Here is a 27,962-nt window from a genome sequence, read left to right as displayed (position 1 = left end):
GCCGGGCGCGCGTCGCGGGCTGAGGCGGAGGGACGGGGCCAAGATGGCGGCGCCCGTCCTGCTGCGGGTGTCGGTGCCGCGCTGGGAGCGGGTGGCGCGGTCCGCCGTGTGCGCCGCCGGCATCCTGCTGTCCCTGTACGCCTGCCACCTGGAGCGCGAGAAGGGCCGCGACAGCCACTACCAGGCCCTGTGCGACCTCAGCGAGCGGGTGCGCTGCTCCGCCGCCATCACCTCCAGGTGAGGCGCGGGTGGGACCCGCCGGGGGAAGGGGCTGAGGGCTGCGGGAGCGCCGGGGACGGGTCCCGGAGTGCTGCCTCCCGTGCCTCGGGGCGTGCTGGGGGCCGGGCCGGCGCTCGGAGGGGCTGCGGGCCGGGCGGGGCCGGGCAGCGCTCCCGGTGTGGGGCAGCCCCGCGGCTGGGGGGCCGCTCTGCCAGCGGGGATCTGGGCATCGCCTCGGCTGCAGGGCGAGGCACCCGCAATTGCTGTGTTGTAATCGGTGGCAATTAGGTGGAGTGACAGGCGTTTTAGTGGTAAAAGCTCGGGAGAGAGGAGTGCTGTGGCTGTGAGCAGTGGTTAAGGACAACATAAACATTGCGGGTGGTTCGCTTTGTTAGCTTTAATTGCAGTATCTGTGTTGCGTTTTCGTTGGGACATCTCCTGGCAGCACGGGAGATGCTTTGGTGATCCGGAGGAAGTGCTTCGTTCAAGGGAGACTTGGCTGCCTCTGCAGCACAAGCCCAGTCCAAATCCTGACTTATTTTGCAGATGTCCAGCCAGTACAGCAGTTGTTTTCCAAAGGCCAGGGGCTCTTGTTTCTGTTAGGAGAGTCATTGTATGAATCTGGTTCTCGAGCAAGTCTGTGTATTAAATCCTTCCTCTTTATTTTAATGAGAATTTTGTTGTTATTGTGTTAGTGTATTCAGCTCAATGAGTGCTTGAGATTTCCTTTCTCCCCTCTCAGTGTAACCTGTGCAAAAGCTGTCACAGTTTGTAGAGAGATACTTGCTGTATCATCATAACAAGCCAGTTTGGGGGAGTGTTCTCATCCTCTGTCAAGCTGTGAGCTGTGAAATTTTTGAGGCAAAACATCCAGGGAGCTCTTTTTCCTAAATCCTCTTCTGTGGTTGTGTGACAGAAATCTGGATCTCTGGCCACCTGATATTGTGGCTGAGTGAAGGCTTTAACTCTGCTTTTCTGTCTGCCTCAGGTCACCTTTCGTTTGTGAAGGTGCTTGTTCATGTCTCTGCTTGGGAAGTGGCCCGAAATGAGAAGTTTGGCTCTAACTAGGGAGGGAACTTCAATAAACTCACCAGATAAATTCAAATCATATAAATTAAATCATGCTTAGGCTACTGAGATTAAACCACGTGAGTCTCATCAGGAATTTAATTTTGGTCACAGATACAAGGTAAAAAGAGAATAATTGAAGCCTGTTCTTGTGTAGAATTGGTCCTCCAACAGTTTTTTGCTGTTGTGACAGGGAATTGGATGTCACAGTTTTGATGCGTGTTTACTGAACACTTGGGAGAAGGAAATTACCTAAAGATATAATTGGGATTCTTTCTAATTATGGAACCAAGCTCGGTAATTACAGCGTTCATTAGCAGTGCTGCAGCTGACACGTTGAGCAAGACCTGGGAATCCTTTGCTGGAGGAATTCTGGAGGATATGTGAGGAGTTAGGGATGAAATGCTCTCAGATCTCCCAGCAGTTGCTAGGAGAACCATGCCTGGAGTGAAGCACTGCAAATGCCAGGAGAGCTCGTGATCGCTGGAGCAGGTGGTGAAGGGAGTTTGTGGAGAAGGAACGTGCAAGTTCTGCTCACTCCAACCATATTTGGAGAAGAATTTGCTTTCCAGGCTGTGCAGGACACAGAGGGGGAGCTCTGCTTTAAAAGTGAGGCGGGAGGGCAAGGCTTTAAAGTTGGAAAGAAATTAATCTTGTTTTCCACGTTGCCACAGCTCCCCGTCCGTTGTTCTCTCACTTTCTCCAGCTGGGTGTTCCTTGTTCCCACACCACCAAAAGTTTCTCAGGAGCTTCATTTCTAAAAGGAACTTTTAACTACACTTTAGATTTCACTGGGGTTGTAAAGTTTCAGTTTTGTGTTCCAGCTTTTTCACAGGTAATTCAGATTTAACTGTCACATTTCTTTTCTCATTGAGCTGTTACACTGACAGTCAGAAATTATTGATTAGCTAATTATTAGAGTTAACTTGCAGAGTTAACTGGGTGAGAAACTTCTGTTTCTACTTTGGCTTTTAGATGCTTCCTTGTGTTATGTGACTTTTCATTTAAACTGGATTTGCCGATGGAACTTGGAATTTTGCAATCTTCACATCTTGAGCTTTGACTCCAAGAGTGGCCTGAACTTTAAAAAGCCCTTAATGCTGTTAGGATTCATTTTAAATGCATAGAATAATTAGAATAAATTAGTTGATTCCTTCCTGAGCTGACTTTCTGGTATTTTGGGCGGAGTTTTTTTTCACCAGCTGTTGGTATTTCCAAGTCTTGCTTTTAAGCCAGATCTGGCACTGGCACAACAGCAAGAACAGAAATGTAAAGAGTGCCAGCATGCAGAGGGAGGAGCACAGAAAATCTCCTATCAGAGCCTGACTCATGCAGAGGGCTGTGTTGGAGAGATCCCTTCCCAGTATCCCTTCCCCAAAACATGAATGGTCAGCATATTTCAAATTTTTATCAAGGGGAAAGTTCATGAAATAGTTTAAAAATAAAATTTGCTAAGGAGTGGCTGATAATGGCAGGTATTAGGGCAATACCTCACATCCATGGCAATTGCTGTATTTATTTTAAATTAATTGCTGTCTGATAGTTGAGAATAATTAATTGTCAAGAATAGCTTTATGTATAAATTGGCTGTTTCATTAACTGGCTAATAGTTTTGGACTGTAAAATAGTTTTGGTCTTGCTGTATTTTCACAGTGGGAATTAAAGTAATAAAACACATTTCCAGTCATACAGGTCATGCTACAGCTCGAAATAAAATGTGACCTTTAAGTGCTAACAGAGAGACCCAGAGCATTGGCTTTGGCCTTTTCCAAGCCCTGAGAGATTTTGGGATCTTCTAGTACATTTTTCCTTTCTGTCTTGATGAATTGGAGACCACTGGAGGATGAATTAGTGGCTTGGAATGACTTTAGTGGCCTGGCATGCATTGATGAGTGCTGCAGAGAGCCTCAAGACAGCAGCACAAGCGAGCAAAGGGCACCTGGGTGTCTTTAGCAATATTTGCAGCTGCGTCACTGAAGGGGTTTGGCAATAGTCAATATTGATCTTTGCCTGATTGCTGAAGGAGTTCTGGAGTCAAAATGGCATTTTGGGAACCTGGATGTCGTTGGTATTTTGGGAATTCCCTGTTCTCTTCATGGGCAAAGTCTTGGATTGGTGTTTGAGGCACTTTGAAAAGTCTGGTGTGACACAATGGTTTGGGTTGGAAGGGACCCTCAAGGTCATCTTGTCCCGGCCCTGCCGTGGGTGGGGACACCTTCCTCTATAAAAGCTGCACATCCACCTTGTGTTTTCTGTGGATGCACCACAATATTCACCTGGAAGCTGCTGAAAATGCCTGTTAGGTGTGGGGTGTGTTGTGGGCAGGCCTGCAAGGGTGGCCTGTGACAGCTCTGGTGTTACTGTGTGGTTCTGCTCTCTTCAACCACTGAATTTACACCCGTGTGTTCTGTTGGGTTGTTTGTTCCTCTGCAGAGTGGGAGTGAATTGCTCTAAGAGCTGCAGGTGAAACTGCCCCGTGCTGGTTTCTGGCAGAGCACACCTTGCTGGAACTGTTCTGGTGCCTCTTTACAGGGAGCAAAGTGACAAGAACAACCCCATTGTCCAAGGAAATGGGACATGGAGAAAACTTCCCAGACCTTCCTAAGCTGATGGTTCTGTTGTGGGGCAGTTCCTGTAAATTCTGGTCTGTCAAGTTTGCTTAATTCCAAGTAAAGAACATTATGTGGCAGTTATTAATATTTATAATAATTAATTCCTGATATCCCATGAGTTATTTTCATTGCTGTACCTGCAAGCAGACATCCAGATATGTTTGAGGTTTTCAGCTGCAAGTGTTAGTGACTGCTGTGAGGTGTTAGGAGATGAAAAAGGGATTCTGGATTGAGTGGGTTTGCTGCCTGAGGGAAGCTTGGAAAATCTCTGCTTTGGAATTGGGCAGGGAGAAATTGGAGGAGCCAAATTCAGTGCCACAGGGGAGGGGAGGGAAAGCCAGAGTCACTCCTGTGCTGAAGGGAAAGCTGCCCTGGGAGCCAAGGTTCTCTGTGCCTTGTCCCCAGCTGGGCTGGCACAGGGGGGCACAGGGTGTGAGCTGGGAGGAGCCAGAGCTGATTCCATGCGCTGGAGAGGGGAGGTGTTCCAGGAATGCTGGTAGAAACCAGCTTGGAGCTTTAAAGTTGCTCTTAAAGCTGCAGAAGCTGATAACTCAAGTATTTTGTTGGTTTTTTTAAATTTTATCTTTCTAGTTGAAAATTGATGGTTTAATACTGATACAACACTTATTGACTGAGGCACATCTTTTATAAAACACAGCAGTGCTCCTGCTGTGAGAATCTTTTATTTTCCATCCTTACAGTGCTCACACAAACACGTTAATTTTTGCTTTTCATAAATATATCACTTCCAGCTTGGCTGGAATTTGTAATAGGGCTAGGAATTATTTTGCCTGGTGCAAAGTAAATTTAACAAAGTGCTTATAATTCAGATTTGGGCTTCACTTATGGTAGCTTAATAGAAAAGATTGTTAAGGAAGGAATAGAAGGAGTCAGTCCTGTTGGCTTGTATCTTAAATAGCCAGTGCTTCTGTAAAGGCTGCTATAAAATAATTATCCTCTGCTTAATATTTTGCTGATCTAGACACTGAGAGTTTTTACAGACTGTCTGAAGCAGAGCTGGAGGATATATAGAAGAAAACCTCATTTGGTTATGCTAAATGCTGCTAATAGTTTTAAACATGAAATTAAGTGTATCAACACTTTTGAGCACTCCTGGCAAGTTTACAAATGGGAATTTTTAATCTTCTTTTTTTGTGGCTTCTAATTGAAGGCTTTTACTTAATTTATTAAAACTGTTAAGAGTGGCCTTGAAGCCATGAATTAGATTTAATCCAAAATCCTCTGGTGAAGCTGGAAAGAAGTTGCAACCAAAGTTTCTTAACATGCTCCAGATCCTTTGACCTTTATATGAGCTTTTCACTGAAGGCAGGGGCTGAGCTCTGCTCTCCTCTGAGAACTTTCACTCTGGACCAGAAATTATCTCAGAAGTCCAATGTTGCTTAAGGAAATGGGCACCTCACTTATCAAGTGTAGCCTTTTTTATTTTTTGTTTTTGATAAAATTTGATTTATTGTTTCCTCTAGGTTACAAAGTGGTAAGGGGTGCTTGCTGTTGATAACAAAATAATGGTCATGGGATGGTAAATAATCCTGAAATGAGAGGAAGTAACTACTGCTTAAGTAACTACTACTACCCAAAAAGCACCCAAATTTGAGTTCTTTCCTTGCAGTTTGAGTACAGAATCTTTGTTACTGTTTGCCCTTTTGCACCAAACCCAACAACTGAGAGAGACTTGTGTTGGCAACTGCTGCTGCACAAATGCAGAGATTTGGGAGCAGAGAAGCCTGTGAATAATCTGGAGGATTTGATTGCATTTCCAAGCAGGGGAACTCCATCTCACTGGGATGAGAGCTGGCAATTCTCCTTTTGTCAAGGCATGCTGGGCCTGCCCTGAGCCAGCGTGGTTCTGTCCATGCTAGAATGGAAACACAGGGTTAGTTCAGTTCAGTGTAAACCCAAGGGTTTGCCAGGTGCACTGCAGGGGATGTGACTGCTCATCCCCAGGGCTGGTTGTCGAGGTCAGTGCTCAGAAAGCTCCTGGGACACCCAGCAGGGCCTCGGGGGAGGCTGCCAGGTGTTGGTGCAGGTGAAACCCCAGCTTCTGGTCCTTAAGGACAGTGGAGGCCAAGCAAACATCACTCTTGGGGAATGATCTTTGACAAACCTGTTCAGAACATCTGCAGGCAGCTGTCACAGCTGGGGCTTGGCTCCAGAAACACTCCAGCGTTTCTCACAGGGGCTGCAGGGGACACTGAGCCAGCTCCTGGCTAAACAAACACCTTCTACTCGGTTTGTTTGACTTGGTGGGTTTGGCAGGCTTGGAATTCTGCTGCTTTTGGAGCCTGTGCTGACAACTCAGGGCTTGTAACTTGTTCAACTGGAAGGTTGTTTGCTTGTCCTCTAAAATGTTGGAGATGCTGGTGGACTAAATGAGGTTTTTGTGTTCCCTTTTAGCATTTTCTCTGCTAAGTTATGCTAAAATGTTTCAAGTGGGTCCCCTAATATGCTGTTCTGGAACATAGAGGATGTTCATAATTGTGCAAAAGAGATTGAAGTGATTTTAGTGATGTAAAAATGTAAGGTTTTATTGGAGGTACATCACTTGTGGAGCACAGTGACCTCAATTCTTTTTGTCTTCCTGTTAAGAAGTAACAATTGCACACAAATACTGTTTTAAACTCTGAAAATGCAACATTGCTGAGCTTTGTGAAGTACCTCAGACTAAAAGGGACATTGTTTAGAGGGTGGATAATAACAACTTTTAAAACCTCCTTTTGATAAAAGACAGTGAACATTGGACTGAAAGTCACTGCAGTGCTCAGTTGTAGATGTTGGGAAAGGAGATGAATCACTTCATTTTTGATTTCTTGAATCACTTTTTAACATTTTGAAGAACATTCAGAATGGTCCATGCAGATAGGGAGGGAAACCGAGTTACCAAGATTTTGAGTTAAAGGTTTGTTCCTTGTAATTAGCTGAGATTGCTTTGGATTTTAATAGCAGTGAAACTCGGGTGTGGTGAAGGTGGGTTTGGCAGCTGTGTGTGTCAGAGTGCTCTGAGTCACCTCGGGTGACAGCGACCTGGATCTCAGCACGGGGCTCCTGCTCCTCAGGGATGGAGCCAGCAGGCAGAACCAGGAAAAGCTCGCAGAAATCAGCCTCTGCTTTCATCTTGCTCTGCCAGCAGCTCTGTACGTCCTGCAGGTCATTTGGTTTAGCATTCTGTATTTAAAAAAAAATAAAATTCAAATGATAACACTTCTTCTAAATTACGTTTTTTTGTAAAGTGCAGGTTACATGAACTACTTCAGAGTTTCCTTTTTACAGCTTATCTTGCTATTAGGACTTTCTTCTTGCTATTTGTTTGCCATATTTTTTTAGACTTTGAAAGTTCTCATTAATCAGGCAATTCACACCTGAGTCTGGTGTGAAAATGAGCACTAACCACTCAGTTTTTATCCTTCCTCCACTTGCTGGCAGAAGTTCCTGGTTCATTGTGAGTTTTACAACATTAATAAAATTAGGAGACAATTTAGACTTTTCAGCAGGGAAATGGGAGTATGCAAAGTAAATATATTAAGTCTAAATACTTTGCTTTTCAGTTTGATGCAGAACACTTGCTCCCACTCCAAACCTTATAAGGCTGGGAAAAGTGTTCTGTGCTAAACCCCAGGCTGCTTAGCTGTCTCCCAGTGTGTGGAATAAGATGTGAGCTTAGTCCTGGGCTGAAATGTAATACTTGATGTCCTCAAAGCTGCTACAAGACACTTCATGAACTCCTGCGTGTGGCAGAAGCTTTCCCTGTGCTCTGACCTTGCAGCTCTGCACGGATCACTCCAGGACTCTGACTCCTGGGAAGGGCTGGAGCTCATGATCCTTCCACTGGCAACATTTTATTGTTCTCTTGCAGAGCAGCTGCAGGTCAGGCTCTGTGAAATGCCAGTTCTGATATTTTGAGCTCGAGTTTGCTCTCAGACACCAGAGGATGTGATGAACATCAGAAGTGAGAGTGCTCAGGTAGGGCTGGATTCAGCATCCTGCAGCTGGTTGGAGTTGGGCTGATGCTGAACCTTTGCCCACTTTGGGTTGTGCAGGAGAACCTGAGTGTGTTCAAATCATTTTAATGTCAGCCTGACATGAATTCTCACTTGGAGACCACAACAATACACTGAGCCCGTGAATAGCAGACTGAAGCACCTATAAATGTAATAATACAGAAAAATGAACTATTCAATGTAAAAATGATCAATTCTTTAATGTATTTGTGTGGCTCTCTAATACAGCCTTGCAATTTGGACAACACAAGACAATTGTTACATGTGCTGTGACCATCTTATCAAAGGAAGGCTAAAAAATTAACAGTTCTCACTTAAAATCCAGATACCATTTGAACTGTGGGAGGAAATCCAACCACAATTGGGATTCTTTGTAATTCTTTGTAACTTCCATAGCCCCAGAGCTGCCCTGGGGTGAGAGCAGAGAGCCAGGCAGTTCTGCACTGCCTTTCCTGGCAGCTCTGGGGTGCTGAGGCTCTGTCCCCTGGAACAGCATGGTCTGTGCTGCCTTGGGGCTTAATACTGGCACAAAAGTTTCACTTTTAAAAGATCTGAGACCAAACTAGCTGAAAGTATGTTTAATTTTTGACTGTTTATACAGTAAATCTGCTTTCTAAGAATTGGGACCTGCTGGGTTTCTTGGGGAGAAGAGCACAAGGGTATTAATAGTAAATTCAAATGTAGTCTGCAATTAAAATGATGAGTTTTGCACAGATGGCTGTGAGACTACAGAGTGTTTTGGAGATGATATTAGAGGCACCACAATGAGGACAATTTTTCTGTGAGAAAGCTGCTGTGAGGTGGTGATGGCAGGTCCCAGGTGAGTGACATCAGCTCCACTCCTGCCATGTGCAGGGACAGACCCGAGCTGTGTCTTGGCTCAGCAGGGCCATTGCCTCTAGGACAGGAAACTTCCTGAAAACTGCACTTTCCTTGGAGTTTCCTGCTGCAACAGGATGAGGATTGGCACTTTTTTACCTTGCTCAGTTAAGCTGCTAATGTGAAGCAAACCTTACATTTGTTTGCTTGGCTTGATGCTCCAAAAATCTGCTGGCAGATATCCCAGTGTGCTCTTGTGAGTTAAATTACCTTGGAGGAGCAAAATAACTTCATATTTTCAAGTGACACTAATAAATAGGCTTCTCACTTTGCTTTTACAAATAATGGCATGATCTGCCTTAGGGCATGGAATTAATGGTTTCTGGCACAAACACAATTGCTAATTTAATCTTTCCTCCTCCTTTTGCAGCAGCAGTTTTGTAGGGCTTGTGCTGCTTTCTGCCTTATCACTGGAAAGTTGAAAGTCACTTTGTAGGGATTTCAGGTGTTGGTTCAGAGTGTCCCACTGTGCAAGAGCTCCAGCAAACGAGGATCTTGTGATGGTGCCATCCTCAGCTCGTGTGTGTGACAGATTTGGGTTCCTCCTGAGCTGCTTGAGGAGCAGCTCAGGTACAGATTTATGGCCTGGTTCTCCTGCTCTGATGCACACAAGTGAGTGGAACAAATCCTTGCCTCAGCTTTGTAGTGACCTTGTGTCCAGCTGACTGTGGTGCAGAGAGCTGCTGAAGCTGTCACTGGGGGAAGGAGGTGTTTCTGTGACAGAACAGCTCCAAACTCCAGCCCTGGGAAGCAGAGCTGCTGCTCAGGGAGGCTCCAGCTGGGTGAACTCAGCAGCTCCTGCTGTGTCAAACAACTTTCATCAGCAAGGTGTGGGATGAAGCCGTGCCCAGTGCTCCCCCTGTTGCTGCTTGGTTTTCCAGAACTCCACATAAATCCTGTCAGAATATGTGTCCTTTTCTTTCCCCAACAGCCCTGAACTGGAAGTGCTGCTGGAAAGCAGGAGGTGGCCAAACAAGAGTTAATTAATTTCCCTGTTTTACAGATGGGGTCGAGGATTCGGTCTCTTGGGTTCCATCTTTGGAAAGGACAGTGCAATAAATCAGTCAAACAGTGTTTTTGGCCTGGTGTTTTATATACTACAAATGCTACTGGGTAAGTACTCATTCACTTCAGAGCCCCAAGTGTAAAGCAGGGCTGTGGGGATGAAGGAGGAGAGCAATATCCATTGCACAATCTGCAGGAAACCAGATAAATGCTTCTGATTTTTATATCTTGGGTTTTTTTAGCAGCACTCTAATGATACATCTGTCCAAAGGGCTTAAAAACCCAACTGATAACAAGAGTAATTGCATTTTCTCCTGATATGCTATTAATAATCCAAGTGTGAAGACAGTTTCTGTGCTGGTATTTTCACTCCGGTATATTTGGCATTGGATTGCACGGTGGAAAAGAGAGGGAATAAAAATGGAATGGGCAAGTTTTGGAGGAGTAATGGAGAGAGCAGGCAAAAAAGTGCATGAAATATAATTTTGTGTATTTCTTGTTAACTCTGTGGTTTGCTACAAAGCTGTTAATCCTGACAGAAATAACATGACCACAATTTTTCCTGTAACTCAGTAATATGAAGATGGTTAATCCTACACACACTCCTTACCACAGGGCTGTCAGACAGAGCCTTAGCTACTCCTCTCCAAATCCCCAGGTGCTATCTTAGCCAGAATTTTGTGTAACTGCTGCTGAGTGGCTGAGTTTGAATTCAGTTTTGCTCTGTGTGGAGAGGGGTGAGTAACTTTGTCTCTCTTGTTGCAGGTATGACAGCAAGTGCAGTAGCAGCTCTAATCCTCATGACATCCTCCATAGTGTCTGTAGTAGGGTCCCTGTACTTGGCATACATTCTGTACTTCGTGCTGAAGGAGTTTTGCATTGTCTGCGTGCTCACATATTTGCTGAACTTCATTCTCTTTATCATCAACTACAAACGACTAGTTTATTTGAACGAGGCCTGGAAGAGGCAACTCCAACCCAAACAGGAATAACCCCTGCTGGAACTTTTGACTGACAGTCTGAAGACCCAACTTCCATTAAGTTTATTTTGCAGTAATTTTTTTATTCTCCATATCAGACACTTCTTGCCCCCCTTTCCCCCACAAGAATCATAATGGAAATTTTGAATTCTAAATTTCAAGGGGCCCCAGATAATTTCTCTGTGCTAATCTTCAGTTTCAATGAGGTTCTGAAAGAAAGCTCTATAACAATCAAAGACAAGCTTTAACTTTACTTGGAAGGAGTTTTAGCCACAGCAAAACCTAGACTCTCTCTCTTCCCCCTCCACTTGTGAAGTGGGTAACACTTGCTATAAAATATCCTGTATATAAATTCAGGTATAACAAGATGTGATCATGACATGAAATATTCTAGACTAGCATCACCATATTTAATATTGCCATGTTTACAGTAAGTGTATTTTTTTCTTTTTTTTTCTTTCTTTTTTTTTTTTTTTAGCTGATGGACTTAGATTTGACTAGGACTTATACTGTAAATAAAATTAGAACTCTTGGTTTCATCCCTGGAGAACTCACTGTCCCATGGGTTGGTTAGGAGCTGTCAGAGGTTCAGCTCAGAGTCGACTGACATGATGGAAGAAGTGACCTCCAAAGAACATGGAGTTGCTGCTCTCACTGTTGTGATTTCACAAGAATGATGCTTGGGGTTGGTTCCATTTTTTTCTTCTTTTTTTTTTCCTTTTTTTTTTGTCTCCAGTAACAAAAATGGAATTAAAGCTGAAACCTGAAGTATGTTGATTAAACGACAACCTCATTAATTTCTGTACAGAACAAAAATAGCTTCATGTGGTCAATGAAAAGCTGATTTGCAGACTGGGGGTCGGATGAAGTGTTCTTTGAAAGGACTCATTTCCAGGCAGAGCTGTTCCTTTTGAAGCTGTGCTCAGCCAGCCAGTGTTACTAATGTTTGATGTTCTGTGAATGCTGCAGTATAGAATTGCAATTTGCAGTGGAAACCACTGAGTGAGCAGGATAACCAAGCAGTGCACTGAAAAAGCAGTTCCTTAATTGATCTTGGTCAGGATCTGTGGTTTGTGCTATATTGGGAAATGAACTTTAGGCCTGACACACACACACAGAGAAGATCTCTTGGAAGGGCAACCTGTTTAATGGGATAAATAAGTCAATGTGCTCCTGAAAATGAAATGTGATATAGTGCTATCATTGCTCTTTCTAAGAACTAATTAGGGGAAAAAAAATTCAACTGCATATTTTAACAAAGGAACAAAATTGTACACGTTGTTTCTGCACTCAGTATTCTAAGGCTGAATGTTAAAAGTGCCTTCTGTCTTCAAATCTTAAACCAAATACTTTGTGTTGAACTTGGCAGGCAGAAGTGTCCTTGCTTTAAAAATGAACAAACAAAATTCCCAGCAAACTTGCTGGGGATAGAGGAGTATTAAGAGATCTGGTTTTAGTTTTTAGACTGAGAAGTGGTAGCAGTATTGTTTTCAGTTTAATTTAAAAGCTTGATGTGATTTGGAAAAGTGAAATATTTGTGTTTCAGACTGTGTGACACCAAAATGTGTGGGTTCAGCTACTTTCTGTAATTGGTGCTGTGCTGCTTTTTGCCCTTGTCAGTTCGAAATATGAAGAATTCCAACTGCATACCCATTTATTTAAAGAACTAATTTAACTCCTTTTAGCATCTTCATTCTCAAACATGAATGTCAGAGAGCCACTTCCATTGCAAGTGGATTTTAAACACTAAGGATAAACTTGACTGTGAAACGAGCAGTGTTTCCATAGAGCAAAACAAGGCTGGAGATCGAATTCATAAAATTAATATTTCAATTACTACTGAGCTAATTCTGGTTTATACCAAGGCTAGAGGTGGAAACTGCTTTTGTGTACAGAGTTGTGTGGTGTGAGTAACATCTGTTGCATGTAACACTAAATGACTTGTCCCTCGTCTGACAGTTTTAGCCAACAATCCATTAAATGAGTTTTGTATTGACCAGAGTATAGTTAAAGCTTGTCTTGATGTTTAGTTCTGTCTCTCAAATGCCTTCCACTTTGATATTAAGGGGAATGAATGATGTTGAATTGGTCCCTCAAGGCTTGGCTTTGTTCCCTCCCAAGCCCTGAGGCAGTAGCAGTGTTTAATGTATAGATTTTATTTTGATGCATTCCTGTGATCTACACTAAAGCATCTTTTTTTCATCCAAGGAAGAGGTGAACATGTGCTGCTCCTGTCTCAGAGCAAGCAGCCATGGAGACAAGTCTAATCCATGAGTACTTGGTCCAATTTCTGGGAAAAAAAGAGGAAAAAAAGCCGCATCAGCTGAAAGTGTTGGTGTTGACTTAACTTCACTGTGTCTTGTGCTTGTTTGTGTGGGCAGTCTGTTGATTCAGTTTGTTTAGTACAAATGTTTAGGGCCAGATTTCAGCAGTCCTTGTTAGTGTGCACATGGGGAGCAAATGGAGCTGGAGTTTGGGCTCTGGGAGAATTTGCAGCCACACTTTGTGCACAGCTTTGCAAATCTGATCCTTAATTGTGAGCTCTCTTGTCTTGTGTGCTTCCCTTGCAGTTACTTTTTACTGGAAGTGATTTGCTAGAAATGGCCCTGATTTCTTCTGTTTCCCTCTCGTGCTTCAGAAATGCAGTTGGCCTCAGAGAGGGCAGAATAATCTTAGCAGGAGAAATTTGGACCTTTCTGCTTCCAGTTCTTTTGACTCTTTCCTTGCTGCTCCCAGTGATAGAAACAGCATTTTCCTTCCAGTAAAATGAGTTGTGATGGAAATCAGGAGTGCAGCTGTGCCCCCCTGCCTGCCCCAGCCAAATGTGGTGGCAAATGTGTGCTTGATGCTGGTTTTACCCTTACAAATCCAAAGGCAAATCCTAAAATTTCTCAAGGATGCAGGAGTCTGGGTAAAGGCAGGTAAATGATATTTGGGCTGGCAAGAGACAAGGGGGTGTTACAGAGATCCTCGTTGTGGTTTCAACACTCAGGAGAATGGAAGGGATAAAATTCACAGTATCCAAACACAGGTTCTGAATTTGGGCTCTTCCTGCCCCTTTTGGCTCTCTAGAATCCCAAAATTCCTTTAGGATCATGGAATATTCTGAGTTGGAAATTTCACAGTGAGAGGCGGATTGGAAAGGCAAAAAAACCTCATCCCAAACCCTGCTTAGGAATGATCCATTCCTGAAATCCTCTTACTGTAAGGTACTTGCTACTCTTTAAGGCCAAGGAGGAAATGAATATTCTTGGAAGTTTCTTCCTGTGAAACATTTGTGACACTGAGGCCAACGAAACATTGCTGAGCACCTTTGGGGTGTGAAGTGACAGCAGCTCTCTGGTGAGGAGGTTTCTCAGTGCTGGAGCTGGCATTTTTGTGCTGCTGCAGTCTCAGTTGTTCCAGGAGGTTGGAGAGGTGCTTCAGGCAGTTCTGCTCCTGATTTACCTGGGCTGAGAGCAGAGCTTGGCTTTGGTTCTGCCAGTGTTGTTTAAACTGACAGAAAAGACATGAAGTATTCTGTTACCACAAAACTGTGTTAAGCATGGCCTCAATATTAGGTGTTTGTTCTGTACAGTAGATTCCATCAACTATTTATTCCCAGTGCTTTCAACTCCAAATCCAACACCCATTTGAAATGGAGTCATTGGGCAGATATTCCTTTTCTCAATATAGGCTGAGAGATTCTCTGCTGGAGGTTTAGGATCCAATTTTGCTAACAGGTAAAAAAACCATGTAAATATGTACGAATTCTATTTGTTGCACATAACTTTTGGTATAAAAAAAAAAGAAAAAAAAAACTCCAACAAAAATAAATGTAGAAATTACCTGTGGATGTCTTGCTGCAATCATTCTTATGCTGCATTCATGCAGTCCAAACATAAGAGCTTGAATGAACCCAACCAGAGGCCTTTTTGGACTCAGTCTGAGCCTTAGAAACTGTTTTTAATGTCAGTACTGTAATTCTGTTTCTAGAAATTGTACCAAGTCGTGTAGTTTGTTTTTTTTTTTTTTTTTCCAAGACCTTGTGTGTGTTTAGCAGTAGAAGGGTTAAAGCACTTGATTCTCCCCAGGTCCCAGTGTTCCCAGTAGAATTCCTGCAGCTTTGTGTCTGGCTGAGCATTGTGTGTAAAGGCTGAGCAGCGTTGACTTGAGGCTTTCAATGTTTACAGTTCTTTAAGCAAAAAAAGAAACAAAAAAAAAAAATCCCAACCTTGTGATTTTTATCACTTTCTGCTTTATTGGGGCTGCTCAAAGCTGGTCCCACAGACCACAAAAGCCCTGGAAAAACTGCTGGATGTTTCCCTGGATTTGGAGAGGGAGCTGCTGGGCAGGGCAGGGTTTGCTGAGAACAAGCAGAATTAACCCTCAAATGTGTGCTCAGATTTTGGGGGGGCTGAGCTGAGCCCGGGTTTGTAAGGAGTGACCAATGTCAAATCCTCATCTGTGTTTGGGTCAGGTCTGTTGAAACTGGGGAAGAAAATGAGTTTTTAAAGGATGATGGAGAAGTTGAAATGACTTTCAAACACTGCTAGCTGGCAGTACCATGGTGTGTTTGAACAACTGTCTTTGTGTTGTGCATAGAGTTTTATATTCTGGGGCTTTAGTTCTAGAGAAAATCTAGGCCTAGCACGGCGTGAGGAATGCTGTAGTGTTGTTTCTTTTCCCTTAAAAACACAAGAAAAACTGTTGTGGAGTCTGCAGTGAACATCTGTGTCCTTATTCTGCTGGGGCAGGGTGGAAGGTGCTGCTGGTTCCTTGTGTACCACCTCTGAAGGGAACAGAATTTGGCCAGCACACAGGAGAAAAGCAAATCTTTGCTTTATATGGTCAGATTTGGTCACTTCCCTGAGGCTCTCACACAGAGGCAGCTGCAGAACAGGAGTCATGGCACCAGTGTCACCCAGAATCTAAATTCCAGTAACCAAACTCCAAATTGTAACTCCCCAAATGCATTGGGCAGCCTCTGCTCTTGTTCTGCTCCTTGTGCTGCTGCTTTTGGGGCAGTGCTGGGAAGTTTGCAGAGTGAATATTCTGAGTTTTGCTGTGGGTGCTGGTGTGCTCCATGCCGGGCTAAAGCCTGGCCCAGGCTGGGGTGCAGGCCTAAAGGGACAGCACTGAAGCAGCCCAGGGATTTCCACCTGGCCCTGCCCCAGAGGGCTTCAGGCCACTCCCAGAAAAGTTTGGAACAGAATTTCCCTCTGGGCTGCTCTTCCTGTGCTGAGATTGAATAAGAAGGAAGCCCTTCCACAGGGAAGTGGCATTGCTGGACACAGTTTGTGTCTGACAGTGGCAGTTTTGGTACTGTAAAATAAATAGATTTCAAGTTGAGTTGATGTAGTCCCTCCCTCTGTAACATTCCACCCTGCTGCTGGAACAGGAATTCCAAACTCTCTGTTGGGTGGCTCACACCCCTCCTGGCTGCTGGGAATGCTCAGGATTTCTCACACATCCATCCTGTCAGGCCAGAGCAGCTGCACAAACTGTGCTCCTCTGCAATCCTGTGGACAGTTTGCTGTGATCTCAATAGTCTTAACCCTTAGGGGAGTTTAACTGGAAAACCTCATTTGCTTTAGAGGGATGTGATGTTCATTTAGAGTAACTTAGGTTTTGTTTTTAAGTTCAGCATTGAGTTGTATCATGTAATATTTGTAATTTTTTTGCCATAAACAGATACCTCAGTCAGGATTTCTTAACTTCAGCTCATTGCAAGTGAATATTTGTTTTCCAGCCTGGAAACAAGAAGCCTCCAGACAAGGCTGAGCAGAGGAAACAAAAGTTTCTGATCTGCTTTGCATCACAGTAACTACTTCAGGTGGACTAGAAATCACATTGGACTTGCAAGACTTGAATCAGGCATAAAACTTATTTAAACAGAGATTTAATAACGAGTTCAACATAATCCCCAGCCACTGACCCCTTTGTTTTCATTTGAGGAAGAGGGAATGTGATGTCATTACAGGAGGAAGACAGCTTGATTCATTTGCAATCCTCCAGTACCTGTCCCTCAGAACAAAGGCAGCGGCTTTGGGCTGGCGCTGGCGGGTGAAGATTCCTTTCTTGTTCCCCAGAACTCGTGTCGTCCCTGCAGAGAAGTTACAAAATAAAAGAAATGTATAAAGCAGGCTCTTCCAGGCCCCGCTTGAGCTGTTACAATGTAGGTACTAAATCGGGCCAGGTGGAAGAGACCTCTGCACTTTCTTTGCACAGTCAGGTGGAGCAGGGAAGCGTGGCAGGATCCGTGCGTGGGACAGAGCAATCAGCTGCAGTTCTTGTTTTTACAGCTTAACTGGGGTGTGCCCACTGTCAGTGTCCTAGCTACTGGTGATTGGCTCCACCTTCAGATTGGATGGAGGAAATGTGATGCCTGTTCACTGTCCTGTGTGGTGTCTGGATCCTTTCTGCCTGTTTTAGTTTTCACAGGAAATTAGATAAAAGGATTGCAACACGTAGAGAGACTGGAATTGCATCTGTGTCTGACCTTGTCTACATTTTCTCAGTCCTTTTTGATGCTGCTTTTCTGGGCACTGCCATCCCTGAGCTCTCTAATGCCTGTCCTGGTGCTCTGCAGGGTGTTTTAGTGCTGTTCCTCCCTCCCTGACTGCTCACCTAACCCACTGCAGGTGGACTAAGCAGAACAGGTTCATTACTGATTGTTTCACTTCTGTGGGACTGCACTGTAAATTAAGGAATTTCCCTTCCTTTGTGACTGCACTTATCTATTAATCATGAGTGGAGAGTCATGGTGAGACAGCTGTGTGCCAGCGTGGCATCTGCTCCTCTGCTGCTGAACTCTGCCAAGTAAATAATGAGTATTTGAGGTGCTCTGTTCCCAGGGCAGCTGTAGGTGACACTGGAAGCAAGTGAGATGGCCCTGACAGCTGCCTGAGGCTCTGAATTGAGGGTGGCCAAAACCCAGGAGCAATCTGGGTCCCTCACAAGCTTCCCCTTGTGAGATGAGACATGCATGGTCCCATGTTCTGGGAGCATCTGTGCAGGAGAAAGGAATTAAGCACAGGCAGGACCTTCCCTCTTGGCTCTGGTCATGCTGGATTTTGTGACAAAACCAGCTGTGCTCTGTCCTGGTGAACAGAGGGCCTTTTGTCCCACCCTTCAGCACAGTGTTTGTGTGGCATCAACCACTAACTCCCAGGGAGGATGGAGAGGTGTTTAGAATATAAATAAAAGCTCACCTTGATTGGTCATGAAATCAGCAAAATTCCAGATGAGCTCCCCGATCACGTACTCCTTCCTCTTCTTGTCCAGGACAGAGTGGTAGCCCCTGAGCAGGGCCTGCTGGTACTCCTCAGTGAACATCATGGGGGGGTCCTGCCAGGAGAGCCAGGGGAGCAGGCTCAGGGCACAAACAACCCCATCCCACGGGCTCCCAGCTAGCCCTGAGCAGCAGCTCTGGGCTGCCTGCTCTGCTGGCTGTGCTGCATTGGGCTGCCTCTTGTGACCATCACAAACACAACTCCAGGTATTGCCAGCTCCCCTGGTGGCCTGTGTCATGACAGGGACAGCAGTGCCACCCCCCTGCACCAGGAACCTCCATCCTCCAGGATTTGCTTTCATTTAAGCATTGTAGCATTTTCAAGGACAGATTTTGGAGTCCTCTTTAGCAGACAAAGTGAGTGGCAAAGCTCTGTGGTTTTGGGAGCAGGATCCCAATCCTGGAGCCTTTTGGACACTCCCAGCTGGAGCAGCTCCCAGCAAAGCCAGGCCCAGTGGTGCCAGCCTCTCCCAGTTACAATTTTCTGCCTTCTCAGAGCAGTTTCCACCACAACACTCACACTGTGCAGCCCGGGCACTGAGTCTGCTCCATATTCACTCTGGATGATGGGTTTTTGGTAGGTTTTGTACCAGTTCTCAAACTGGGCTGTGAGTTGGAGTGGGATCACTTCCAGGTGGCCTGGGTCGTGGTACCAGGAGAAGTAGCTGTTCACACAAATCACATCCACATAGGGAGCCTGCAAAAAACAAGGTGAGAGAGTTTTGGCACAGACTTCAACCTTCTCTTGTAAATCTAAATCCTCCTTTGGATTCATTTAATGGAATCCAGGTTTATTACACATACAACTAATTGTTTCCCCCATCACTCAGGCCCTCCAAATATAATCTTTCTCAGAAAAAGAAAAGGATAAATTTAATAAGCTAACAGCATTAATTTGGCATTTTTCTTACAGATTAGGAAGTCACAGCAAAGAGTTAGACAAGATCAACACGTTTCATTCTCAGGTTTGTTAGAAGTTTTTTTGTTTCCAAGATGTCTCTGGCTTGCTGGTACATTTAGATGTACTTTTTCTTTTTGAGTATTGGAATGTGATTATCAAGTGAGTGGTCAAATATTTTGACTAGCAACTAAATTTTGTGCATCAATGGTGCAATACTAAGACTAAAGCATTCTGCAAGTTATCTGCCATTTCTACCACATGGACAGTGTGATAAAAGGGCACAAAGCCCCCTCAAAATAAAGTGATGTTGTATGTAACTTGTTCAATGTTCTCTTAACATGTTTTGTAATAAAAGAAAAAAAATGTTCTAATATCACATCAGTGTATGAGAGATCTGTTCTTGTTTGCCTGAGCTCCTCCAGGTGGGCAGAGTGGGAATGGGAGATCCAAAAGCAGATTCCTGCTGGACTCCTTCAAATTTAAAACCACCAGAGGTTTGGTTTTTTTCTGGGGTGGGGAGGAAAAACGTCAGAGTTGCAGCCATTCCTGCTAATCAGAGGACATGTTAGAAGAAATCCAAAGTGTAACCTGGATCAGGGATGTGTGGCAGCACCAACTCACCTGCTAGAGGTGATTATTGTACAAGGATCTCCCCTGGAAACAAATACAGGTGTTAAAAATCCTTAGTCCATGCAATGAAAGGCCCCAAAATCCAAGGAAATTGCCTTTTGGTTATTGATCCGGCTCTGGGGCTTTAATTGTGGAGCTGGAGGAGCTTTTAGATTATTCAACACAAACAGACATCTGCCAAAGAAGATCTGGAGCAGTTGAAAGCAGGAATTAAAGCAAAGCTTCCTTCCTTTAGACTTCCACAAGGGTTGTGAGCATTTTAAAGAGGTTTAAGCTTTGGCTTAATTGCAAGTGAAAATCCTGAGCATTAGTAAACACAATCAATGGCATAGCAAAGCATGACAATATTAATGGAATCCAGGGGCATAATCCTGCACACAAAGAATTGTTCTCTCTTACAGATCCTTTTTTTTTTTCAGCTGAGCTACAACTACAGGATAAGGTGATTTCTACTAGAAACAAAAATGTAATTTTTCTTTAGCCTTTCCCTGCTTAATATCTCCAGTAAATTTAGGTAGGAGCTGGGGGGAAAGGAGCATAAAACAAGTGACAAGAGGAGGAAATTTAATGTATGAATTTAAAATAAAAAAGAAAAGAAAGAGCTAGAAAATAAAGCAAACTTACACCACGATCAAGAGCGTAATTAGCATCTGTCACAAAGGTGACTGGTCTGGAGGGGTCGAGAGCTTTAGTGTGAGCTATCACTGTCCTGTTTGCAAACAGTAAAGCAAGAGTTCAACAACAGCACGGAGCAGCACAGCCCCCTCTCCCCAGGCTGTCCTTCCACCCCCCAGAGCTGCTTTTGATTTAGCAGCCAGTGTTTGAAAGAAATAAAGAGAATATCTGTCACCGAGGGGGTGCCACGCCACCTGAGAGAGAGCAGAGTGGAAGCACACCAAGCACAGGCACGGGGGTGGTGCCAGCAGCTCACAGGTTGAAGGGACAGTTGAGTTTGAGGACAAATTTGTAAAAATGGGAAGTTTCTGAACAACTCCTGGGATGTGTTCTTGAGGCCCTGTGCCCCAGCAGGCAGTGGATGTTCCTGAGGAAGCCCTGAGTGAGGGAGATGGGACAGAATGGGAGTCGAGCTCTGCTGCTGCCCTGACATTGCAGGAGGTGCTGGAACATCCTGAAGAATGAAACTCAGCGCTCTCTTAATGCACCTCAGCTCCCAGGGACAGTCTGCTGCCCCTTACACAGCTGCTCTGGGCTATCCAAAGCTTAAATCTCTTTAGAAATAAACCAAGGGGGCTGCAGGGACTCAAAGCAGTGGCTTTGAAGTGGGAAGCCACAGAACAAATAAGCAGCACTAACTGCAAAACCTTGTGTTCAGAATGAAAGGCCAGTTGTTTTACAGCTTTGCTGTAAATCTCAAAGGGTTCAGCACTCATCTTCCAGTGCTAACAAGGAATTCTCACCAGCTCTGATGTTACTCAACCCTTAGCTCAAGGAGAGATGCTCAAGCCAAGTGGACTCCTGGTAATTTTGTGGAGTCCTGGTGGTTCAGAACCAACACGCTGGGACAGTTCTGAGCTGTGCAGCAGTTCCATTTTTAATTTGCCTCCACAGGTTCAATTCCAGTGTTCCCAAAAATGCCTGCCCTCCCTTTACTACCTCTCTGTGCCATCCCAAAGGAAGAAGAGGCATCATCTGCCCAGAGATGAGGAGCAGAGGCACTTACTTGAAGTAGTGAGCAGCTGGGGGCAGCTCTGAGGCCGGCTCGTTGGCCACTGACCACATGACCACCGAGGGCCTGTTCTTATCCCTGCGGACCAGCTCCTCCATCACGGCCAGGTGATGCTGCAGGGACTTGTTCCCAAAGCTCTCCCTGGAAGACAGCAGGAGGTGAGGGTGTAAAATCATCCATTTCCCTGTGACAGCTCAGCCTCTGGGCACAGCAGAGCCTTGACGCTGGGGATGGCTGAGGATGGCTTCTGCCCTATTTCCCCAAAGTTTGCTGCACAGGTCAGGGCCGTGGTTTGGGCTCGTTAATGCAGCCATGTGGCAAAATGTGGCAAAATGCCCTCTGGTTGCCCAACATCATGAGGCACCACCGGTGGCGCAACGGGAGATTTCCAAACAGAACAAAGTACTCTCACAATCAGCACAACGGGTGCCACAACGAGCACAGAAGTGTAAAACCAGTGACTTGGGAAGAGCGGAGGGAGGAGCAGAGGAGCGAGGGCGGGTGGTGCTGGGCACTCTTACGGCAGTTTGATGCCCACCCCCGGGCTCTCGTCGATGACCGCGATGCCGTAGGCGTCGCACAGGTCCATGATCTCCTCGGCGTACGGGTAGTGGCTGGTGCGGAACGAGTTGGCCCCCAGCCAGCGCAGCAGGTTGAAGTCCTTCACAATCAGGGCCCAGTCCAGGCCTTTACCACGGATCTGGGGGGAGAGAGCAAGCAGCCCTTGTGAACACAGCTTCCCTGCTTGAGCCAGCCCCAGCCCTGCCCAGGGTGGGGAACCCGACAGCCCCTGGCACAGTCAGAGGGGTTTGGGCTGGAGGGGACCTTAAAGCTCAGATCATTCCACCCCCTGCCGTGGGCAGGGACACCTTCCACTAGCCCAGGCTGCTCCAAGTCCTGTCCAGCTGGCCTGGAACACTTGCAGGGATGGGGCAGCCACAGCTTTTCTGGGCAATAGGTGCCAGGGCCTCCCCACCCTCACAGCACTGACTGACTGACTGACTGCCAGCATGTCTGCCTGAAAGCTGTGGCTGGGAGATGCTTCAGTGTCCCCACCAGCACATCCATGTGCCCTGAGGGATGGCAGGACTGGGCATGGTGTCCCCTTAGTGCTTTAGCCTGGGAGGAGGGTGTGAGGAAACAGCTCCTTGGAGAAGAGAGGGCAGGGGAGGCAGCACAGGTGCCACCTCGGCAGTGTGAGCTGAGGTGGCCCTGGGTGACCCTGCCGTGGGTGCCACACTTACATCTGCATCCTCGTGCTTGTTGACCCCGTGGAAGTAGAAGGGCCTGCCGTTGATGAGGAACTGGCTGCTGGTGACGTGCACGGTGCGGATGCCCACCGGGAGCGTGTACACGTCCTCCAGCAGGGCCCTGCCCACCTGGGCCTGCAGCCTCACCTGCAGTCAGGGAGGAACAGGAGGGAGCCTCACAGGGATGCCCAGCGCTCCCTGCCCTGTCTGGGAGGGAGATTCTGGCCCCACATCCCTTCCCAGCCCTCAGCACACAGCCTGTTCCTCACTGCTGCTGCTCGGGGGGAGCCGGGTCTGACTGAACAAAAAATACAAATCCAGGTGTGGAAGCTGAAGGATGAAGAATGAGCCCCTGGATGCTCATCCCAAAAAAACTTCAGTGTCTTTTCCCCATGGCATCCCCCCAGGCCATGTCTGTGCCCTGCACCTTGACACATCACCTGCTCCCAGGTGTGACCCTGAGTCCCTGGAAACCCAGAGCAGCTCATGCCCCTGATTTCTGCAGCTGAACATCACCACTGATCCTTAACTCCCGCAGGATCTCCCAGGCTCCAGCTGATGTACTCATCATCTCCCCAGAGGGGATGCATGGACCCTCAGTGTGAAGGGCCAGCAGCTCAGAGCACACTCCAGGAATGCCCTTCTCCCTGCCAGCCCCTTCAGAAGCTGCCAAAGCTTGATTTGATTAGTGCCTAATTAGCAGAGCCACTCTGGTCACATGCACAGGGCCCATGAGAGGACATATGGCAGTGCCTTAACCCTGTTAAACACACCCAGAGAGGAGAAATGCCACTTTACCTCCAAGGAGTACAGGTATCCAGGGTTCTCGTGCATCAGGTAAGGCCACCAGAGGTTTGGGTTGAGGACTTTGAGCTCTCCCACTGGGCCATCACCTGTAGCAACCACCTTCCCCTCTTGGTCACGCAAACTCAGGGACAAGGAACTGGCTGTGCTGCCAGCCACTGCCACCTGATACTGCACCGTGGCTGGCTCAGAGAAACAAAGACAATCAGAGACTGCAAGAGACAGCTCGGCCTCAGGAAAAGCCACTGGGAAACAAATTCAATCAGACTCGTGCAGGATGTTTTCCCTGCTGCCCTTGGCACCTCCACTTGGAGCCCGAGGGAGCTGCTGTCACTGCTCTGGACCTACCAAGAGTGTCTGATGAAGTGGTTGTGACAGTGATGTCATCGATGTAGGCAGCAGGGGTGGTGTACAGCACAACTGGGCGGTGGATGCCAGCATAATTAAAGAAATCAAACTTGGTGTCCTGCACAAAGTAGTTCTTGGGGTACCTGAGTGAGCAAGACAGGAGCAAGGCTGCATTACACTTCACTACACAGCTGAAGGCAGCATGTGGATGCTGGCAGTGCAAAATAATCATAATGTAAAATATCTTTATGCCAGGCTGGATGTGTCAGATGTTACACTGAAGGATTTTGCAGTTAACAAAGAAGTTAACAAAGATCTTCGTCCTTCAGGAGAGCTGGTACTTGCAGCTCCCAGCTGAATCCAAGCTTCTCAAGCCTGCCCTGGATTCAACTTGGCAAATCCCCCAATCTGAGCCCCCTGTGCACAAACAGATGCAATAACTCCCTGCTGATTCCTCACAACACCACAGCTTCAACTCCTCACACCTCCACCGACAAACCCACCATAAATACAACCCCAGTGAGGGATTTCTGAACCAGCAGCTGAACAACCCCCCTCTCCCACACCCCTGGGATGAGCCCAGCAGCAGAACACCCCAGGACTCACCTTGACTTGTCAGCCATGTACTGGATGGAGCCCGGGGGCAGCGTGTGGGGGGTCAGGGTGTTGTTGAGGGCCACAGTGATGCGGCACAGGGTGTCTGGGCTGCTCTGCACCACGCTGCTGATGTCAGCCTCAAAGGGCAGGTGCCCCCCTTCGTGCTCCACCACCTGCACCCCGTTCACCCACTGCAAGGAAAGACACAGAAATGGCTCATTGGGGTTCTGTGGTCAGCAGAGAACAGGGCAGTCCAGTTACAAGGAGCACCTGGGCTCTTGATCCTCAAAGGGTCTTTGAGGGACCAACCTGTTGCCGCGATATTTATGAAAAACCCTTTGCTAGGATTTTTCTCCTATTCTAGCTGAGAAGCCTCAGAAAAGAAATGTAAACAATAAATATCTGATGGCTGTGGAATGTGGTCTGGACATTGTTTGCCAACAGGTGCATCTTGGATTGGCTCATGTGAGTTGTTTTTACTTAACAACCAACCAAAGATGCAGCTGCCTCGGACTCTGAGGGTCACCAGCTTTTATTTATTCCATTCCCTTTCCTTCCCAGCTTTCTGGGATCCTTTTTTTCTCTATTTTTTAGTATACTTTTCGTATATAATAAATATGATAATGAGATGATAATGAGATGATAATGAGATGATAATGAGATGATAATGAGATTATTATAATGGTATGATTACGATATGATCATAATGATACGATAATGATACGATAATGATATGATGATATGATAATGATATGATAATGATTATGATATTATTATAATGGTAAGATTACGATATGATCATAATGATACAATAATGATACGATAATGATATGATGATATGATAATGATATGATAATGGCAGGATAATGGCAGGATAATGGTAGGATAATGGTAGGATAATGGTAGGATAATGGTAGGATAATGGTAGGATAATGATATGATATATCAGCCTTCTAAAACATGGAGTCAAGGTTTTCCTGTCTTCACTCATCCTGGCACCCTCGAACATCACCGTATCAACCTTGATCCTCAAAGGATCCTTGAGGGATCAGCCCTGATCTTTGAGGGATTCCCTTTGCTGGGAGCTAGGTGTGGCTCACATCAAGTGTCACCGAGGGGCAGATCCATTAATCAGGAAATGTTAATCACCAATCCCAAAACCGCAGGATCAGAGAAACTGGGATTAATTCTTGCTGGGCACGAGCTCAGAAGGGGATCCAAAACCGATCCAGGGCCGCATTTGCCGCACAAACCATGGAAGTGCCTCTATCCCAGCCCGATTTAGGAAGCACCGGTGCCCAGGCACGTACCACGATGCAGTAGTAATGGGCGCTGCCGAAGCGCAGCAGCAGCCGGGGGGCGGGATCGCCCTGCAGCCAGCGCGGCGGCAGCAGCACCTCCTTCTCGTACCACACCCAGCCGATGTAGTTCTCCAGGCTGGGCTCCTGCGTGATGTCGTTGAAGCTGGCAGGCACCGGCATGTCAATGACAGGGCCGCTCTGGCAGGGATTAGGGGGAAAAGGAGGGAACAGAGAGGTTAAAAATCGGAGTTTTACTGCTGGAGGTGTCCCCCTTCACTGACAGCCCCACAATGCCTCTGCCAAGGGGAAATACTTGGGAGAAGCTGTTTAAAAACACTGAGGTGTCTCACAGCTCCTATACAAGCCCTAATTAGAACCTGCCTGTTCCTACAGGAAGCAGCTGCTCCTTTCTTTGCCCCTCCTGCTGCACAATGAAGTGTTTTCATTAATGGCCCTGGCATCATGGAATCAGAGGAGTGAGGAGGGAAAACCCAAGCCCAGATTGTTGTTTCAGTGGGAATTTTCTCCTTCACAGCTCCAGAGCAATGTGGGGGTTGTGGTGCTGTTTGTCAGCTAAGAGCTGTAGTTAAAGTGTAACAAAATAATAGATATTTTGGGCAGTAATGAGTATTTTGGGATATTTTTCTCCTCGTGGAGACTGTTTGGGATTAGCCCAGCCTTTCTCACTGTGTAAAAGCAACAGAGATTCCCTGGGAATCCATTCAGCTGCTTATTCCAATATGAAGATTAGAGGGAGGCAGTGTCACAGTACATTGAAAACTGAGGAATCCAGATGCTGTTGCCAAGCTGTTCATTTTCAGCACTTTCTGCACTCAGGATGTTGCACCAAGGAGTTCTGCAGCTTCTCCCTTCCTGAGGAAGCCTCAGGAAATGGAATGAGGAAGGTCTGAGCACCCAGGGTGGGCATCATGTGCGTGGCTGACTCAGCACTGGCACTGCACAGAGCCCAGTGCCCTCAGCAGAAATTCCTAGTGGGAAAATCCTTGGATGGGCAAGAGGATTTTCCAGCATCTGATGCAGGAAAACCTTTGCTGTGCTGGCCAGAACCCGTGTGTCCTTCAGGGAGAGTCTCTGAGCTCTAAAACAGGCTGAGTGCACTCATCTAAGCCTCCCTTTGAAGGGGCATAGCTCAGGATTGCTCTCCTCTGCAAAACTTCCAGCAGCACAGTGCCCTCCAGCTCTTCTCTCCTTCCACAGTCCAGCAACAAAATCAGACAAAAGGCTAAAAACAGAAATAATGAACGACCTAGGGATTTTATGTATAAAACGGATAACTCCTTTCTGTCAGGCAATGCAGATATTTCCAAGCAGATCTCAGCCACATCAAAACTTTTCTACCAGCACTCTGAAACTCTGGAACAAACAACTCCCAGCGCCCTTCCAGGCACATTTGTGCCGAAGCTGCTGGAAGCTCAGCGCTGTGCAAGGCACCCGGAGGTGAACGGGGCTCGTTCAAAGCGTGTCTGCCTCAGGAGCAGCGCCGGGGCATCATCAGGGGCTGCTAATTAGGAACTGCCGCAAGAACGACCCGGGCCGGGCCAGCACCGTGAGCAGAACGGCAGCGGCTCCGCCAGCCCGGGGGGAAGAAGGCAGGGAAAGAGCAAGAGAGGGAGAAAGGAGCCCGTTGGGAGGGGAAAGAGCGCGGCCCGTGCCCGGCGCTGGGCAGCGCCCTCCCCGCTACCTGCCGGAGCGGCCGCCGGTACCAGCGCTGCGCGAAGCCGGCGTCCCTGCCCGGAGACAGATCGGCGCGGAAGCTCCAGAGCCCGCCGAGCTCCCTGCGCTCGCGGGAGGGGGTGTCCCGGGGCTGCAGCATCCCGGCGGGACCGGCCGCCAGCCCCGGGAGGAACGGGAGGAACAGCAGCAGCACCGGCAGCGAGCACGGACCCGCCGCGCCGCCGCCTGAGGCCGCCAGCGCCATCTTGGCTGTGGGCAGGGCCCGCTGAGGGAGAGGGGCGGGGCTGAGGGAGAGGGGCGGGACTGATGGAGAGGGGCGGGGCTGAGGGAGAGGGGCGGGGCTGAGGGAGAGGGGCGGGGCCGCGGCTGAGGGAGAGGGGCGGGGCTGAGGGAGGGGGCGGGGCCGCGGCTGAGGGAGAGGGGCGGGGCTGAGGGAGGGGGCGGGGCCGCGGCTGAGGGAGAGGGGCGGGGCCGCGGCTGAGGGGAGCCCGGTCCCGATCCTTGTCGCGATCCCGATCCCTGTCACGATCCCCATCCTTGTCACGATCCCTGTCACGATCCCGATCCCCATCCCTGTCACAATCCCTGTCACGGTCCCGATCCCCATCCCTGTCATGGTCCCAGTCCCGATCCCGCCCCAACGGGATGAGCGACGGCAGAGCCCCACAGGGACAGGGTCCTGTCCCACGGTCGCCTC

At 47.1% G+C, this 27,962-nt stretch overlaps 2 protein-coding genes across 2 annotated transcripts; one reads left to right on the top strand and one right to left on the bottom strand.

Moving 5' to 3' along the window:
• Window positions 1–2: 2 nt before the first annotated feature.
• VKORC1L1 (vitamin K epoxide reductase complex subunit 1 like 1) lies at window positions 3–19,329 on the top strand. The gene is made up of 3 exons (XM_064395068.1): window positions 3–237; window positions 9,798–9,907; window positions 10,565–19,329. Exons 1-3 carry the CDS (start codon window positions 44–46, stop codon window positions 10,789–10,791), a joined length of 531 nt encoding a protein of 176 aa, XP_064251138.1. The 5' UTR covers window positions 3–43; the 3' UTR covers window positions 10,792–19,329.
• Window positions 16,644–27,527, bottom strand: GUSB (glucuronidase beta). The gene is made up of 12 exons (XM_064395067.1): window positions 27,273–27,527; window positions 25,580–25,768; window positions 24,279–24,460; window positions 23,673–23,815; window positions 23,319–23,506; window positions 22,515–22,667; window positions 21,792–21,970; window positions 21,265–21,411; window positions 20,208–20,292; window positions 18,573–18,749; window positions 17,973–18,108; window positions 16,644–16,864 (listed from the first exon to the last, which is right to left on the bottom strand). The coding sequence occupies exons 1-12, from the start codon at window positions 27,507–27,509 to the stop codon at window positions 16,707–16,709; spliced, it is 1,974 nt and encodes a 657-aa protein (XP_064251137.1). The 5' UTR covers window positions 27,510–27,527; the 3' UTR covers window positions 16,644–16,706.
• Window positions 27,528–27,962: the final 435 nt, after the last annotated feature.

The sequence above is a fragment of the Passer domesticus genome, chromosome 19, assembly GCF_036417665.1.
Source record: "Passer domesticus isolate bPasDom1 chromosome 19, bPasDom1.hap1, whole genome shotgun sequence".
Classification (NCBI taxonomy): Eukaryota; Metazoa; Chordata; class Aves; order Passeriformes; family Passeridae; genus Passer; species Passer domesticus.
The sequence above is the reverse complement of the archived record's forward strand: the minus strand, read 5'-3'. Positions and strand labels throughout refer to the sequence as shown.